The sequence below is a fragment of the Lytechinus pictus genome, chromosome 3 (genome assembly GCF_037042905.1).
Source record: "Lytechinus pictus isolate F3 Inbred chromosome 3, Lp3.0, whole genome shotgun sequence".
Classification (NCBI taxonomy): domain Eukaryota; kingdom Metazoa; phylum Echinodermata; class Echinoidea; order Temnopleuroida; family Toxopneustidae; genus Lytechinus; species Lytechinus pictus.
The window spans coordinates 13368832-13384853 of record NC_087247.1 but is presented as its reverse complement, the minus strand read 5'-3'; the positions used below and the strand labels follow the sequence as shown (position 1 = coordinate 13384853).

The following is a 16022-nucleotide window of genomic DNA, read 5'->3' as shown; positions in this document are numbered from 1 at the left end:
AAGAAGAAATCCGCTCCAAAGCTTCGCATATTTTCCGTTACGCTGTTCCGGTCACAATTTTGGTGAAAAGCGGCCACAGAGCGCTGTCCGACCACCGGCTCTGCGCTAGCGCGCCCAGTAGTCGTGCCGCCGGGCTAGCTGCACGCACGTTCCATAGGGATGCATACGCACTCGCACGCAGGCGACCCGTTCCAAGGACCCCCGTTTTCACAAACATTTGCAGTTCCGAAGCCCGTTCCGAGGACCCTCCTTTTTACGATAAGCCCGCTCCAAGGCTCCCATTTTTTGTCTCGCCCGCGGCACATACCTACTACTTTTTTTTGGTCGAGTGCCCCCCCCCGGGGTCCGACCTCTTTTATCCGGCCTACTCTTATCCGGATCTCTCTAATATCCGGACGCACACTTGCCAAGATTTTTAAGATTTTTTTAAATCTAGTACCTGGGGAAATGAGATTTCAATCTTAACTCAAAATACCTACGCAAAAGCGCAAACTCACTTGATTACATACATTTTCCAATACAGTCTATAACTAATAAGACTATACACAACCACATTATTTTTAATGAAGATATCTTACCCTAATCACCGAACTTAGACAGGATAATTTTCCAGTAAATCAGGGTGCAGTGCAACCATTTTATCACGTTCTCTTTTTTTTCCAGTAAAAAACAACACTGTCTAACTGTTCATGCTGTTAGTGTATAAAGATTAAAGTTAATCTATATTTTTCATAAAAAATAATTAAAAGAATTAAATTTTCTTAAGTTAAGTCTAAGTCTAAGAGCCAAGTTATATAGAAACTGACAGTGTAAAACAATCAAGCATTGGTTCCCAAGAACAAGAAAAAATAAACCAAACATTGCCAACCTTATTTTGCTACACACATGACACAGGGAGTATGGAGTAGGCCCGTTAGATCTAGTCTAAGACAAGTTAAGCCTCGGCCTAGTTACTGTATATAGCTGTATACAGAACTCACAACTTGGCTGAATGTCAACGGTGCTAGGCTGGAGTCAACAAAGCTGCACTGATCTGAGCTATATTATCTGTGGATATATATGAATTTGGAATATACGAATCTTAGTTCAGCAAAAGCGAAAGTCGTCTGAGAAGCTTATGAACCAACTCTTTCGATTCGGACAGCGGATTGGTAAGCCTGTCAGCGAAATTCAAAAGCACATTTACAGTAAACTAACCAGCATACTAACAAAACCCAATGTTAACGGTACTTCTAATAATATTCAAACTATCCAAACAGAGGTAATGGAAACGGAAGAGACAGATATTTCTTCTGGAGAAGAAGCGTATTACCAAGCCGCAATTGGTAAGGTAACGAATACCCCGAGCAGTAATAGAAAACAAGGTATATTCCAATCTCATCTCAATAAAACAAATGATAGAGAGAGTTCTACAGAAGTTGAGAGTGAAATGGAGTGGCGAAAAGTGGAGAGAAAAAAGAGAAAGGCAAGTACAAGAACTATAAATGAAGATGACAAAAGAGTTAGGAAAGGAAGTTTCGAAAACAAAGAAGGGTCGTGTTCAAATCGTAAAAAAGGTAAGAAACAGAATATCAGAAATGAGAAAAAATCTATGATAGTAGAAATAAGAGATGTTGGTGAGAAATCATGCATAAGCAAAATAAGCCCAGCAAGACTCATTAAAGAAATTACCTCGAAGTATGGAGAGGTGAGTAAAATTACGAAAGAAAAGGGAAGCCTGAAAGTTACTTGTATTGATGAAACACAGATGAAAAAGATTTTAGAAATGACTGAACTAATTCACACCCCTGTAAAGGTTGCACAATATCTGCCCATAACTCAAATCCGCGGTGTTATTCATAAAGTAGATACCCTAATCACGGAGGAAGAACTAAATGAGCTCCTGAAAGAACAAGGTGTGACGTATGTAAAGAGATTCAATAAAAGAATAAACGGTGAATTATCACCAACCCCTTCTGTTCTACTAGTATTCAAAGGGCCAAATCTTCCACACCATGTCTCCTTTCTATACCAAAAATATGTAGTTGATGAGTTTGTCCCTACTGTAACAAGATGCCACAAATGCCAGCAATTTGGGCACATCCAAAAGAATTGCAAGGGTCATTTAAGATGTGGTGAGGCCCACACTTTTGAAATGTGCCCCAATAAAGATCACCCAAAATGCTTGAGATGTAACCTTAATCATTCAGCGGCCTATCAAGGATGTACCTATTATAAGGAAGCAAAAAATATTCAACATGTCAGCTTGCAAAATAATTTAACTTATGCTCAAGCAACAAAAATATACCATCAAGAAAAAAGAGAAGAAAATCATTCAAAAGATCGTGATTCATCAAACAAGAATATAATCAAACCCCTCAAAAGAAAGAAAATCCCTGATCAACCGAATATTTCGGAAGCTGACGTAGAACAAATACCAATTACGGTAAAGAGGTCGACCATAAAAACGGCGACCATGTCCACACAAACAGAAACGGCGGAAAAGTCTGTTCAGACAGATGCGCAAGAATTTACTTCTAATCAAAAGCCTAATGAAGCAGAAGAATCTGGGCCTGTAATTCCCGCATCCACAGAAAATGCTAGAGTCGACTTTTTGGCTTTCATCACTTTTATTGTAAATAACCTTGACAAAGAAACTTCACATTCAAACAGAATTAGATTAGTAGTTGATGCAGCCAAGCGAGGTGCTTAGACATCAACGAGGTGTCTCCAGAGATGATCCACGATCGTCTTCAGTAATAAAGACAGCTCAAAGACTATCAACGCTCGGACTTTCAATATTTTACAATGGAATGCCCAAAGCATGAATGCCCACGGTCCAGACTTTTACAAAGAGCTAATAGAAAGTGTAGAATTAAACTCACTCCCTGCCTTGATATGTTTACAAGAAACGTGGTTCACTGATTTCAATATATTAGCAATTCCAGATTTCATCCCCGTAATAAAAAAATAGAGGCCAAGGAGGAAGAGGAGGAATTGCAATATATGTGCATAAAACAGTTACTTTCAAAGAAGTTAATTTCCCTCAAATCAAGGAATATCAAAGAATTGACATTTTCACTTATGAAAAGGTCATTTCATTAATCAATTATTATAATCCCTGTCAAAAGATAGAATTGCGCGATTTAGAAGATTTGATTGAAAATTGTTCAAAAAACATAATAATTACAGGTGATTTCAATTCACACAACCCTCTGTGGGGTAGCATAAAGCGAGATAGTAATGGGACATTAGTTGAAAACTTTATAACAAAACATGATTTAGTAGTATTGAATGACGGGACATTTACAAGAATGGACATCCATACAGGGACAAGGTCTTGCCTAGACTTAACAATTGCTTCGAAGGAAATTGCCAGCAAACTAAAATGGAACGTGCTAGGAAATTTTGGGAGTGATCACAATGTCATCAAGTGCTCACTGCACGAAATAGAATATGTAGATCATAATATCAATCATCATGAAAAGAATTGGTCCTTCAAGCATGTAAACTGGGAAATATATCGGGAAAAAATGAAACATAAATTTAGTAAAATAAAGATATTACAATTTTCACACGATCTGAATATTCAAGATAAATACAATTTGATTTTGCAGATAATTAACGAAGTGGCAGAAGAAACCCTTCGCAAAGCAGGCCGAAATCGAAAAGCCAAAAACCCAGTTCCTTGGTGGACACTAGAATACAAGAAGCAATTAAAGAAATAAATAAATATAGAAATCGATTAAATAGACATTTTAGAAAGGAGGACTTGGAAATGTATAGGAAAAAGAAAGCATATGCCCCAAAAATAAAGAGACGAACACAAAAGGAATACTGGTTAAATTACTGTCAGTCTTTAAGGAGAACATTCAACTTAGGAAAAGTATGGGAAATGGTAAAAGGACTACAAAATGGTTCTGTCTCAAAACATATATTTCCCAATTTATTAACAGAAAACAATACACCAGTAGCTAATGCTCAAGAAAAGGCAGAATTAGACAATGACGAGATTATTAGAAGAAATTCATTTGAAAATTTAATACAAAATACGATCAAAGAAAGCTGCTCCTCTGAATCACCTCTTGATGATGAATTTATGAATTAACAAGCGCTGTTAAAGAAATGAAAAATTCTGCAGCAGGAACAGATGGTATCAAATCAATTATGATACAACACCTACCGAAAATAGCTCTTCAGTTCATATTAGTTTTAGTAAACAATATTTGGAATTCCTCAATTCTACCCTCAGATTGGCATTATTCTACCCAGATCCCTGTACTTAAACCAGGTAAAGACCCAACAAACCCTTCTTCATATCGACCTATTTCCTTGACATCAACTTTCTCCAAACTGATGGAAAGAATGGTTAAAAATAGACTTGTATGGTTCATGGAGCGATGCAGTATCCTGACACCAACACAGGCAGGATTTAGAAAAAATAGAAGTTCTTTAGATCAACTCCTTAGATTAGAAACGGACATACAGAAAGGATTAGCTAACAAGGAGTATGTCCTAGTTATTTTCATTGACCTTGAAAAGGCATACTACCTTTTATGGAGAAAGGGATTAGTATTTAAATGTCATCAAGCTGGTATAAAAGGAAAAATGTTACAGTGGATTAATTCATTTTTACAAGATCGATATTGCAAGGTAAAAATTAATGGCCAGTTATCTTCACAATTTGTTCTGGAAAATGGAACGCCCCAAGGTAGTGTTATTAGTCCAATTTTGTTCAATTTAATGTTAAATGATCTAAAACTGATGAAAAAATCTGTTAAAATCTCTATGTATGCCGATGATATTGCCGTATGGTGCTCAGGCAGAAATCTTGACTTTTTACAAAAGAAAATGCAGAAAGCTATAAAAGAAATTGAACAGTGGTGCTCAACCTGGAGTATGATTATTTCTCCTCAAAAGTCTGCTGTTATGATTTTTACCAATAGGCAGCATATAGAGGTAAATATTAAGGTTAAAGATAACTCTATACCACAATACAAAGAATATAAGTTTCTGGGTATTTGGTTTGATGTGAAACTCACCTGGAAAAAGCACATCGATTATATAAAACTCAAATGTTCAAAAAGAATCAATTTGTTACGGTGTATAGCAGGAACAAGTTGGGGAAATAATAAAACGATTCTTTATATAATATACAAAGGTCTTATTAGATCCATATTAGACTACGGATGTGAGTTATACGACTCGGCTAGCCTTTCGCTAAAACAAGAATTAGATTCAATCCAATATCAGTCACTGAAAATAATAACTGGTGCAGTATATAACCCTGCCCTTGAAGCACTACAGGTAGAATGTGGTGAAAGACCTTTACAACTAAGAAGAGAACTGTCTGTTGACAAATACATGTTTTATCTTTTAACAAACAGAGATAGTCATCATCCTACTTTAGAAATTATTGAACCTTCCTGGTATATTGATCAATTTACTTGGAAATCAGGTCGTGGACCCTTTGTAGTCAGAGCATGTAAGCCAAATGAAGAGATCCAAATTGAACAACTAAGCCAAAGAATATTACGAGAACCTTTTTGGTCATATGAAATACCTAGTATATCTTACTATATCCATAAGATTATCAATAAACAACGTAACTTAGTACAAGATATGAAAAACTGTGTCTCAGAAAGGATACATACAAGATGGAAAGGTTACTTAAATATCTACACTGATGGATCAAAACAAGAAGACAAGAGAACCGGCTCTGCTTTTTATATACCAGAACTGGATATTAAAAGATTCTATAGATTAAATTCTGTAAGTATAATGAGAGCCGAATTAACAGCAATAGTAATGGCACTTGATTGGCTAGGAGATAACAGAGGTATATCCGTGGTAATTTTTACAGATTCGTTGTCTGCTCTTCAAGCACTTGAAAGCAATCGTATACAAAACAATCTTATTGTTGATATCTTGTATAAAATCAAAGTTTTACAATTATCAGATATTTATGTCAATTTTGAATGGATACCATCCCATTGTGGTATTCACGGGAACGATGTGGCAGACCTTTTAGCAAAAAAAGGAGTGTAGCGGCATGAATATAATTTGGTATATTTGCCATTATTATGTACTGTTTACATGCATGTATCTTGTATACAGAGTCAGTGGAAAAAGAAAGTAAAAAATGTCAATGCCAGATTGTACACAGCGCATTGCTTATTGTGCTCCTTGATTCCAAGAAGTCCAGGAGAAGATGAGTCATATGGGTGAAGCATCACCCAAAGTATAGAACAAAGAAAGTAAGATTCAGAAGTCGCAAAGATTCAGAAGAAGATAGTCAAGAAATTGTATTTATTCCTATAAATTGTGAAATTCTCCAGGATTGCAAACAGTTGGTAAGTTTAAATTGCATTATTTTCAAAGTTTATATATGTGCTGTCAATTATTCCATAATACTGGGTTTCATAAGTCATTCACATTTATGTAATTTTGGCTCAAATTTGAGTGATGGAATTTGGCATTTTGCTCTCTATCGAGCATTACTTCATAATGTATACATGTACACACAAACCAATAGAAGGTGATTGGTGTTCAGTCAGATTTAATTACTATTAATATGTTATAAAGAGATAATTATGCTTCGTATTATTGTGTGCTATTATGTTCACATGAACTTATTCTTAATTTGATTACACAAGAAGATTATATTGCATTTATTTTCTGAGAGTGATATAATGCTCACTTCATTTAGTTGTAAGTAGTCAACTGGTGTTATATATTGTGTAGGGTGGTAGGGTCTCCTAGCTTAGGCATGAGATCATTGGGTTATTACTCTATTACTATATTATGTTATTATAAACATATCTAAGTACTGTTTGGTTTAGTTTAGGAATCACATATATTATGATTCATCATGGTTTATTAGTATTTAACCAGTTATTAGTAAGTGTCTGTTATATATTTTCTGTTTGCCTATATTAATTTCAGTATTATTTGCTTTAAGATAATAAGGGCATTAAAGGGATGAAGATGTTTATTAACTATAATTACAATTATTAGGCCAACAAGATAATGAGTTTATATTGCACATATTCAGATTTAATCTGATATTGATTACAGTTATTGATTACCAATTTATTATTGTTTACCAAACAATTATTCAACTCAAATAATATGATCAATTATTGAGGTTTCCTTTAATCACGTTAATATCCTTGACCGTTGTATATTGCATTAGTATCATTGAGACTTATTCCCTGTGGGTATATAAGAAGTTATTTACAAGTTATTCAGTCATGTTTGAATTATGTTACTGTTGGCAAATGAATATTAACACTGTGTTTATATGTTTATTTGTTTATTCAGCGAACCGCTCAATTACCGCTCAATCGCTCAATTACCGCTCAATCGCTCAATCGTCGTGCAATTGTTGAAGTACTGGTTGTTGACAGTTGATGCTGCATGGTTAAAGGTTTCTTCGCTGGTCGTTGGTTATGTCGACCTAGAAACTTCATTACAAGGCCGTATTTGATGTCAAGTTGTTGATTTATGTGTCGTCATTATTACGGAAGAAGTTGAAGAAGGAATAAACAGACAAGTAACTGTAAAGCCGTTGTTTGAGTCTTCAATTAGCGTGTTCGAACTAAGCAATTAAGAATTTCCACGTGTAGTTTAAGAAAGGCAGCTACACGACAGTTCGCAACTGCATTATGGATCCCTCAAATAAACCAAATTCAGAAGCCCTTGCTGGAGTTGGACCTGGAGCTGGAGACGACGAGGATGATGTAAAGTCTACCACATCTCGGGGGAGCGCCATGTCCAGAGTGTCTTGTGTAAGCGATACATCAAGCGTGAAACTAAGAGCAGCGAGGGTGAAGGAGGAGCTGGTGAATAAGAAAAGGGAGCAGTTCTTACAGGAACAAAGACTAAGACGAGAACAGTTTAAATTACAACAGGAACAATTTGAACTGAATGAAAGAATAGAACTTCTCAAGATCGACCATGACAAGGAAAATGCCAAGGTTGAAGCCACCATGTGGCAAGAACAAGTAAATGAAGAAAGGGCAGAAGCAGGATTTCCGCCCTTACCTAACAAGGACTTGGACAATGCACAAATTACAGAAAGGTGGTTCTCCACCCAAGGAGAATCAAATCATCAGGGTAATGTACCAAATGTTCGAAAGGATAATGTATATGTTAAAGGTAATGAACATGTAAGTACTGGTGTAGTAGGTGAAGGTACTACAACAATTCATAAGCCGGGTAATGAAGGAGTAGGGTTAAGCAGGGGATACAATGGTAATCACCAAGTTAATAGCCAAGCACAAGAACAGAAACCCTTCATACCCAATCCATTTCAGACCCCAGTTAATAACATGTATAATCATAATATGATGGCAATGGCTCTAAGTTTGCCAAAGCCAGACATGCCAACTTTCTCAGGCAATCCGATTGATTATTGGAATTTTGTGAATAGTTTTGAAGTTAATATTGCTGACAGAATTCATGACAGTAGGTTAAAATTGTCTTACTTAATTCAGTTTACCTCAGACAAGGCCAGAGAGGCCATAGAAAATTGTGTATTATTAGATCCCGATACAGGTTATTCCCGAGCTAGGATAATACTACAGGACCAGTTCGGACGGAACTACATAGTGGCTAGAGCTCACATGGAGAAGGTCATCAATAGATCACCACTCAGGGCCACGGACAGCCAAGGTCTGTGGGATCTAGCCAGAGACATGAGGAGGTGTCAGATGACAACTTCTCAGATGGGGTACTCGGCTGATATGAGTACAACGGATACCCTACTGAAGATTCAACATCTTCTCCCAGTCCACATTCAATCCAAGTGGGCCAGCCGAGCACATTCACTGATGGAGCAATCAGTGATGCCCAACTTCTCCCATCTGACAGACTTCATCGAAGAGTCTGCTAAGGTGGCGAGTAATGTGTTCGGTAAGAGCGTAGGGCGTCCAGCCGTGCAAGACAAGAAGGCATCTGCGGGGAAGCCTAGGCCAAAGGTTTCGACCTTTAATACTACAACAAGCAAGTCTGAGAAACCTAAGGAATCGAGCTCATGCCCATGCTGCTCAGAGAAGCATGAGCTTGATAAGTGCCGCAAATTTAAAGGTCAGTCAGTAGATGAAAGGTTTGCCTTTGTCAAGTCTAAGGGGCTATGTTTCAATTGCCTCAAAGGGTCGCACATGGCAAAGGGCTGTACAGCTACCCCTAAGTGCAGCAAGGATGGGTGCAAGAAAAGACACCACACCCTTCTTCACATGGAGTGGTACACCAAGGGCAAAGATAAAGGGCAAGAAACAGGTAAGCAAACTGGGGCCGGGCAAGGATCTGACTTAGATAACCAGGCCGACACTAATGCTGTTGGTGGTCAGAAAGAGGTTTGTCTCCGAGTTTTACCTGTCAAGGTTAGAGGCAATGGCAGGGAGGTGACAACATGGGCTTTGCTGGACCATGGCAGCGATGTTTCCCTCTGCGAACAGCGTCTTGCAGATGACCTCGGCATCCAAGGTAAGGAGACAAACTTCCGACTGACCACGGTGAACAACACTAATACCCAAAGGGGAGGACAGGAGGTTAGTTTCTCCATTCAAGGAATTAAGGACAGGGATGTAATTGATATGCCCAGGGTGTGGACGGTAGAATCACTACCAACAACCCATAGAAGTATACCAAGGCAACAGGACGTAGATAGATGGTCCCATCTGAAGGGAATAGAGCTTCCAACAGCTGCCAAGAAGGATATCACCTTGCTCATAGGGAGTGACACCCCAGAGGCCTTCTGGGTCCAGGAAGAAAGGAGGGGAAAGAAGAAAGAACCATATGCTATCCGTTCTCCACTGGGATGGACAGTCATGGGCCCCACCGGACGCAGAAGGAAAGGAGCATTTGAGGTGAACAACATCTCAATGGATGACCATTTGCAAGAGCAAGTCCAGAGATTCTGGAAACTGGACTATGCTCCTGGTGATGAGAGTGAAAGATTAGGTGACTCGGTAGAAGACAGGAAGGCTCGTGCCATGATGGAAGACACAATCCGTCTTATGGATGGCCATTATGAGATGGGTTTACCTTGGCGTCAATTCCCTCCGTCTCTACCAAACAACCACAAGATAGCAGAGTCACGTTTACAATCTCTAAAGAGAAGACTGGAGAAGGATGACAGCCTTCACCAGAAGTACACAGAAACTATGACAAATTATTTGTCGAAGGGTTTGCAAGGGAGGTGGACGAGGACCCTCAAGAGGAGGGCTCTATCTGGTATCTACCTCACCACCCAGTGACTCATCCCTTCAAGCCGGAAAAGGTGCGTGTAGTATTTGACTGTGCTGCCAAATACCAAGGAATCTCCCTTAACAGCCAGTTATTGAGTGGACCGGATTACACAAATAAGCTTGTTGGTGTGCTTCTTCGCTTCAGACAAGAGGAGATAGCACTGGTGGCAGATGTGGAGGGTATGTTCCACCAAGTGAGGGTCACACCCGCCCACACTGATGCGCTCAGATTCTTGTGGTGGGAGAACGGCAACACGGACACGACGCCTAAGGCGTACAAGATGCAAGTCCATCTGTTTGGAGCGACTTCGTCTCCAAGCTGTGCAGGCTTTGCACTCCAAAGGACTGAGGAAGACAACAGGCAGGACTTTGAGCCAGAAGTTTGTCAGATAGTCAAGGACAATTTCTATGTCGATGACTGCCTGAAGTCTGTTCGCTCTACAGAGGAAGCGATAAGGCTCATTCCTCAGTTATGCAGCCTTCTAAGAAAAGGAGGATTCAGACTAACAAAGTGGGTCAGCAATGACAAGGAAGTGTTGGAAACAGTCCCTCTTACAGAAAGGGCTGCATCGGTAGTTGATCTAGATTTGGATCATCTTCCAATAGAGAGAACACTTGGAGTCTTATGGAACATGGACTCTGACATGTTTAGCTTCAAGGTTTCTCCCAAGGACGTACCAGCAACAAGAAGGGGTATACTGTCCGCCACAAGCTCCTTGTATGATCCACTTGGATTTGTGGCACCTTTCACAGTAAATGCAAAGCTTCTTTTGCAGGATCTTTGCGCCCAAGGTCTTGGCTGGGACGAGAAGATCAAGGACCAGGACTTGCAACGCTGGCGAGCCTGGCTGGCTGAGTTACCAGAGTTAACCTCAGTACACATCCCCAGATGTTTCAAGCCATCTGACTTCAAGGACCCTGTCTATGATCTCCATGTGTTCTGTGATGCGTCAGAAAGAGCATATGCAGCATGTGCCTATCTACGGATAGAGGATTCTGGTCGCACCCACAGTGCACTTGTGATGGGGAAGACAAGACTTTGTCCTCTGAAGAAGATGACAATTCCCAGATTGGAGCTGCCAGCAGCAGTACTAGCGGTAAAGCTGGGTCGAACCATCATGGAAGAACTCAGGCTACCAGTGAGGAGCGTCACATACTGGACTGACTCTACCTCAGTGCTGCTGTACATAAGGAATACCAGTAGGAGATTCCGTACATTTGTGGCAAACAGAGTAGCTGTCATTCAAGAAAAGAGTGGCACTTCACAGTGGCGCTACGTTGATACCAAGAGCAATCCAGCAGATGATGGCTCAAGAGGATTGCATGCAGGACAGCTATCAAGATGGATCCAAGGACCAAACTTCCTTCTGAAGCAAGAAGAAGACTGGCCGGAAGCATTCCTAACTCCGACTGACCAGAGAGTATTGCCCGCTCAGGACCTCAAGGATGATCCTGAGATGAAGAGGACTAATGCCATATCAATCAAGCCTCAAGACAGCATTAGTAATCTGATCAGTCGCTATTCATCCTGGAATAGATTAAAGAGAGGAGTAGCTTGGATCCTTCGCTTCAAGGCACACTTGATAGCCCGCACAAAGAAAGGTACATCTCAGAAGACTACAGATTTGACACCTTCCGAGTTGTCGGAAGCTGAGCTGGAAATAGTGAAGTACATTCAGAAGGATGCCTTTCCAGCTGAGTTTGAGAAGAACAAGAAGTCAAGGGTTGAACAGTCCTCCATGAAGAAATTGAACCCTACCCTAGTTGATGATGTCCTGAGGGTAGGAGGGAGACTGGACAGATCACCTATTGACTTTGATGCCAAACACCCCATGATATTGCCAAGCAACCATCATGTGACCAGACTGCTCATTGAGCACCACCATCATGAAGTTGGTCACTCTGGTGCAGGCATGACATGGACGGCACTAAGGTCGAAATATTGGATCCTGAAGGGGGGTTCCACTGTTCGACGGATCATAGGGAAATGCATTCAATGTAGGAAGAGGAATGCACCAAGAGGAAGGCAAATGATGGCTGACTTGCCGAAAGAAAGAGTGACACCTGGCAGGCCGCCATTTACCTTCACCGGAGTCGACTACTTCGGGCCATTCAGTGTTAAGCAAGGACGGAGCCAGCCAAAGAGGTATGGCTGTATATTCACTTGTTTGACAACTAGGGCTGTACATCTGGAGATAGCCAACTCCTTGGATACAGATTCATTCATTAACGCTCTTAGAAGATTTGTAAATCGCAGGGGGCTACCTGAGAAAATCTTTAGCGACAATGGCACAAACTTCAGAGCAGGACATAAAGAACTAAAACAGAGCCTAGCAGAGCTCAATTCAACAAAGGTGGGTCGCTTTCTAACTCAGCGAGGGATTGAATGGGCGTTTAATCCTCCGGGTGCGAGCCACATGGGTGGTGTTTGGGAAAGAGTAATCCGGTCAGTTAGGAAGATATTGGGAAATCTTCTCAAGCTTCAGACTGTAACCGACGAAACTCTCAGCACACTCATGTCTGAAGTAGAAGCAATCCTCAATGCTAGGCCATTGACACCCTTAAGCGCGGATCCAAAAGATGAGGAACCGCTAACTCCGAACCATCTTCTTCTCATGAGAAGAAATCAGTCACTTTCACCAGGGGTATTTGATAAGAGTGATTGTTATACTCGAAGAAGATGGAGACAAACTCAATATCTGGCCGGACAGTTCTGGAGGCGTTGGACAAAGGAATACCTTCCCTTGCTCCAAGAACGCCAAAGGTGGCTTAAACCACAAAGAAACTTCCAGACTGACGACCTTGTACTCATAGCTGATGACACTGCTCCTCGTGGGCACTGGCCACTAGGTAGAGTGACTATGACCTACCCAGACAGACACAGACTCGTTAGACAAGTTGAAGTTAGGGTAGAATCTAAATACTATAAACGACCAATTTCTAAATTATGTTTTTTAGAGAGCAACGATTAGGATACATTGACATACGCCCGACATAAGACCTAGTAGGGACCACACCCTCCTTATTATTGTTACATTAATGATTGTTGTAAGATTGATTTGATGTATATTTTAATTTCATTGTTGTTTTTTATTACTATGTTATGTTTATATCGTTAAGTATGGTATTGGTTAATGATGCCGCTTTACATGTTTATGGTTTAATGAAATGAGTAACTGGTGGTTGCCTCATTTGGGGCCGGGTATGTAGCGGCATGAATATAATTTGGTATATTTGCCATTATTATGTACTGTTTACATGCATGTATCTTGTATACAGAGTCAGTGGAAAAAGAAAGTAAAAAATGTCAATGCCAGATTGTACACAGCGCATTGCTTATTGTGCTCCTTGATTCCAAGAAGTCCAGGAGAAGATGAGTCATATGGGTGAAGCATCACCCAAAGTATAGAACAAAGAAAGTAAGATTCAGAAGTCGCAAAGATTCAGAAGAAGATAGTCAAGAAATTGTATTTATTCCTATAAATTGTGAAATTCTCCAGGATTGCAAACAGTTGGTAAGTTTAAATTGCATTATTTTCAAAGTTTATATATGTGCTGTCAATTATTCCATAATACTGGGTTTCATAAGTCATTCACATTTATGTAATTTTGGCTCAAATTTGAGTGATGGAATTTGGCATTTTGCTCTCTATCGAGCATTACTTCATAATGTATACATGTACACACAAACCAATAGAAGGTGATTGGTGTTCAGTCAGATTTAATTACTATTAATATGTTATAAAGAGATAATTATGCTTCGTATTATTGTGTGCTATTATGTTCACATGAACTTATTCTTAATTTGATTACACAAGAAGATTATATTGCATTTATTTTCTGAGAGTGATATAATGCTCACTTCATTTAGTTGTAAGTAGTCAACTGGTGTTATATATTGTGTAGGGTGGTAGGGTCTCCTAGCTTAGGCATGAGATCATTGGGTTATTACTCTATTACTATATTATGTTATTATAAACATATCTAAGTACTGTTTGGTTTAGTTTAGGAATCACATATATTATGATTCATCATGGTTTATTAGTATTTAACCAGTTATTAGTAAGTGTCTGTTATATATTTTCTGTTTGCCTATATTAATTTCAGTATTATTTGCTTTAAGATAATAAGGGCATTAAAGGGATGAAGATGTTTATTAACTATAATTACAATTATTAGGCCAACAAGATAATGAGTTTATATTGCACATATTCAGATTTAATCTGATATTGATTACAGTTATTGATTACCAATTTATTATTGTTTACCAAACAATTATTCAACTCAAATAATATGATCAATTATTGAGGTTTCCTTTAATCACGTTAATATCCTTGACCGTTGTATATTGCATTAGTATCATTGAGACTTATTCCCTGTGGGTATATAAGAAGTTATTTACAAGTTATTCAGTCATGTTTGAATTATGTTACTGTTGGCAAATGAATATTAACACTGTGTTTATATGTTTATTTGTTTATTCAGCGAACCGCTCAATTACCGCTCAATTACCGCTCAATCGCTCAATTACCGCTCAATCGCTCAATCGTCGTGCAATTGTTGAAGTACTGGTTGTTGACAGTTGATGCTGCATGGTTAAAGGTTTCTTCGCTGGTCGTTGGTTATGTCGACCTAGAAACTTCATTACAAGGCCGTATTTGATGTCAAGTTGTTGATTTATGTGTCGTCATTATTACGGAAGAAGTTGAAGAAGGAATAAACAGACAAGTAACTGTAAAGCCGTTGTTTGAGTCTTCAATTAGCGTGTTCGAACTAAGCAATTAAGAATTTCCACGTGTAGTTTAAGAAAGGCAGCTACACGACACATCAAAAGAACAAGTTGAATTAAACATTCCATATATCAATGAGGAATGGAAAACCCACATGTCTTTGATTTATAAAGAAATCTGGCAGGCTCAATGGGTATCCTCATCTAAAGGAAGACATTTATTTAGCATCCAACCCAACGTGGCAGATACAATTAGTTATCAAGGTCTCATTCGGTTTGAAGAGACTATGATACACCGTTTAAGACTCGGAAAATGTAAATTGAATTATTATCTGTATAAATTTAATCAACATGAAAATGGTCTATGTTCCCATTGTCAGGTTCCTGAGACAATAGAACATTTTTTACTACAATGTAAGAAATATGAAAGAGAAAGAAGAATTATGCAAAGAAGCCTGAAATTAAACAAGCCAATATCACTATCAGATCTAGCAACATTATTGGGAAGAAATGCAGATTATAAAGTCATCCTGAATTACGTGAAAAAAACAAAGAGATTCGAATAAGAATATTCCACTGATCTCTCTCCATCTCTCTCTCATCCTTTTGTTCTGATGATTAGTGATACTACTAAAATTGAGCTTCGACCTAGCTTCTTATATAAGTTTGCATACTATTACTTAGACAGCTGGCAGCCGTCTGTTTCGAGGAGTTTTTTAACATTTTTTTATTTTTTTTATTTGGTGAGTGAAGCCAACGGAGTTCAGCTGAACAACCAACATTATTAACAGAGACCGAAGCTTTTGGTCTAACTATTACTATGAAGTACAAAAACGCACAATTTAATGGTGGTGGTAACTAATCATAATTATATTGCACCTCGCTATATGACAGGTCAGACTAGTCCAACGCCGAGGACATTGATGCGGGAATTAAGCAACTAACTCGGAAACGACCTGGCGCAGATAATCTACCAGATTGAAGAGCGCCAACTTAACTCCAATACCAACCAACCAAACCTTGCCTTGTCAAATGTCATTCATTGAAATGAGTGGGACTGG

At 39.0% G+C, this 16022-nt stretch overlaps 3 protein-coding genes across 3 annotated transcripts; all 3 read left to right on the top strand.

Annotated features, from left to right (window-relative positions):
* The first annotated feature begins 1614 nt into the window (after positions 1-1614).
* Positions 1615-2692, top strand: LOC135153800 (uncharacterized). Its single transcript, XM_064097948.1, has one exon. It carries the CDS (start codon positions 1748-1750, stop codon positions 2690-2692), a length of 945 nt encoding a protein of 314 aa, XP_063954018.1. The 5' UTR covers positions 1615-1747.
* Positions 2693-6245: 3553 nt separating this feature from the next.
* On the top strand, positions 6246-14968 carry LOC135153526 (uncharacterized). The gene is made up of 2 exons (XM_064096425.1): positions 6246-6332; positions 7303-14968. Exon 2 carries the CDS (start codon positions 7647-7649, stop codon positions 10239-10241), a length of 2595 nt encoding a protein of 864 aa, XP_063952495.1. The 5' UTR covers positions 6246-6332; positions 7303-7646; the 3' UTR covers positions 10242-14968.
* LOC135153799 (uncharacterized) lies at positions 10415-13204 on the top strand. Its single transcript, XM_064097947.1, has one exon. It carries the CDS (start codon positions 10415-10417, stop codon positions 13202-13204), a length of 2790 nt encoding a protein of 929 aa, XP_063954017.1.
* Positions 14969-16022: the final 1054 nt, after the last annotated feature.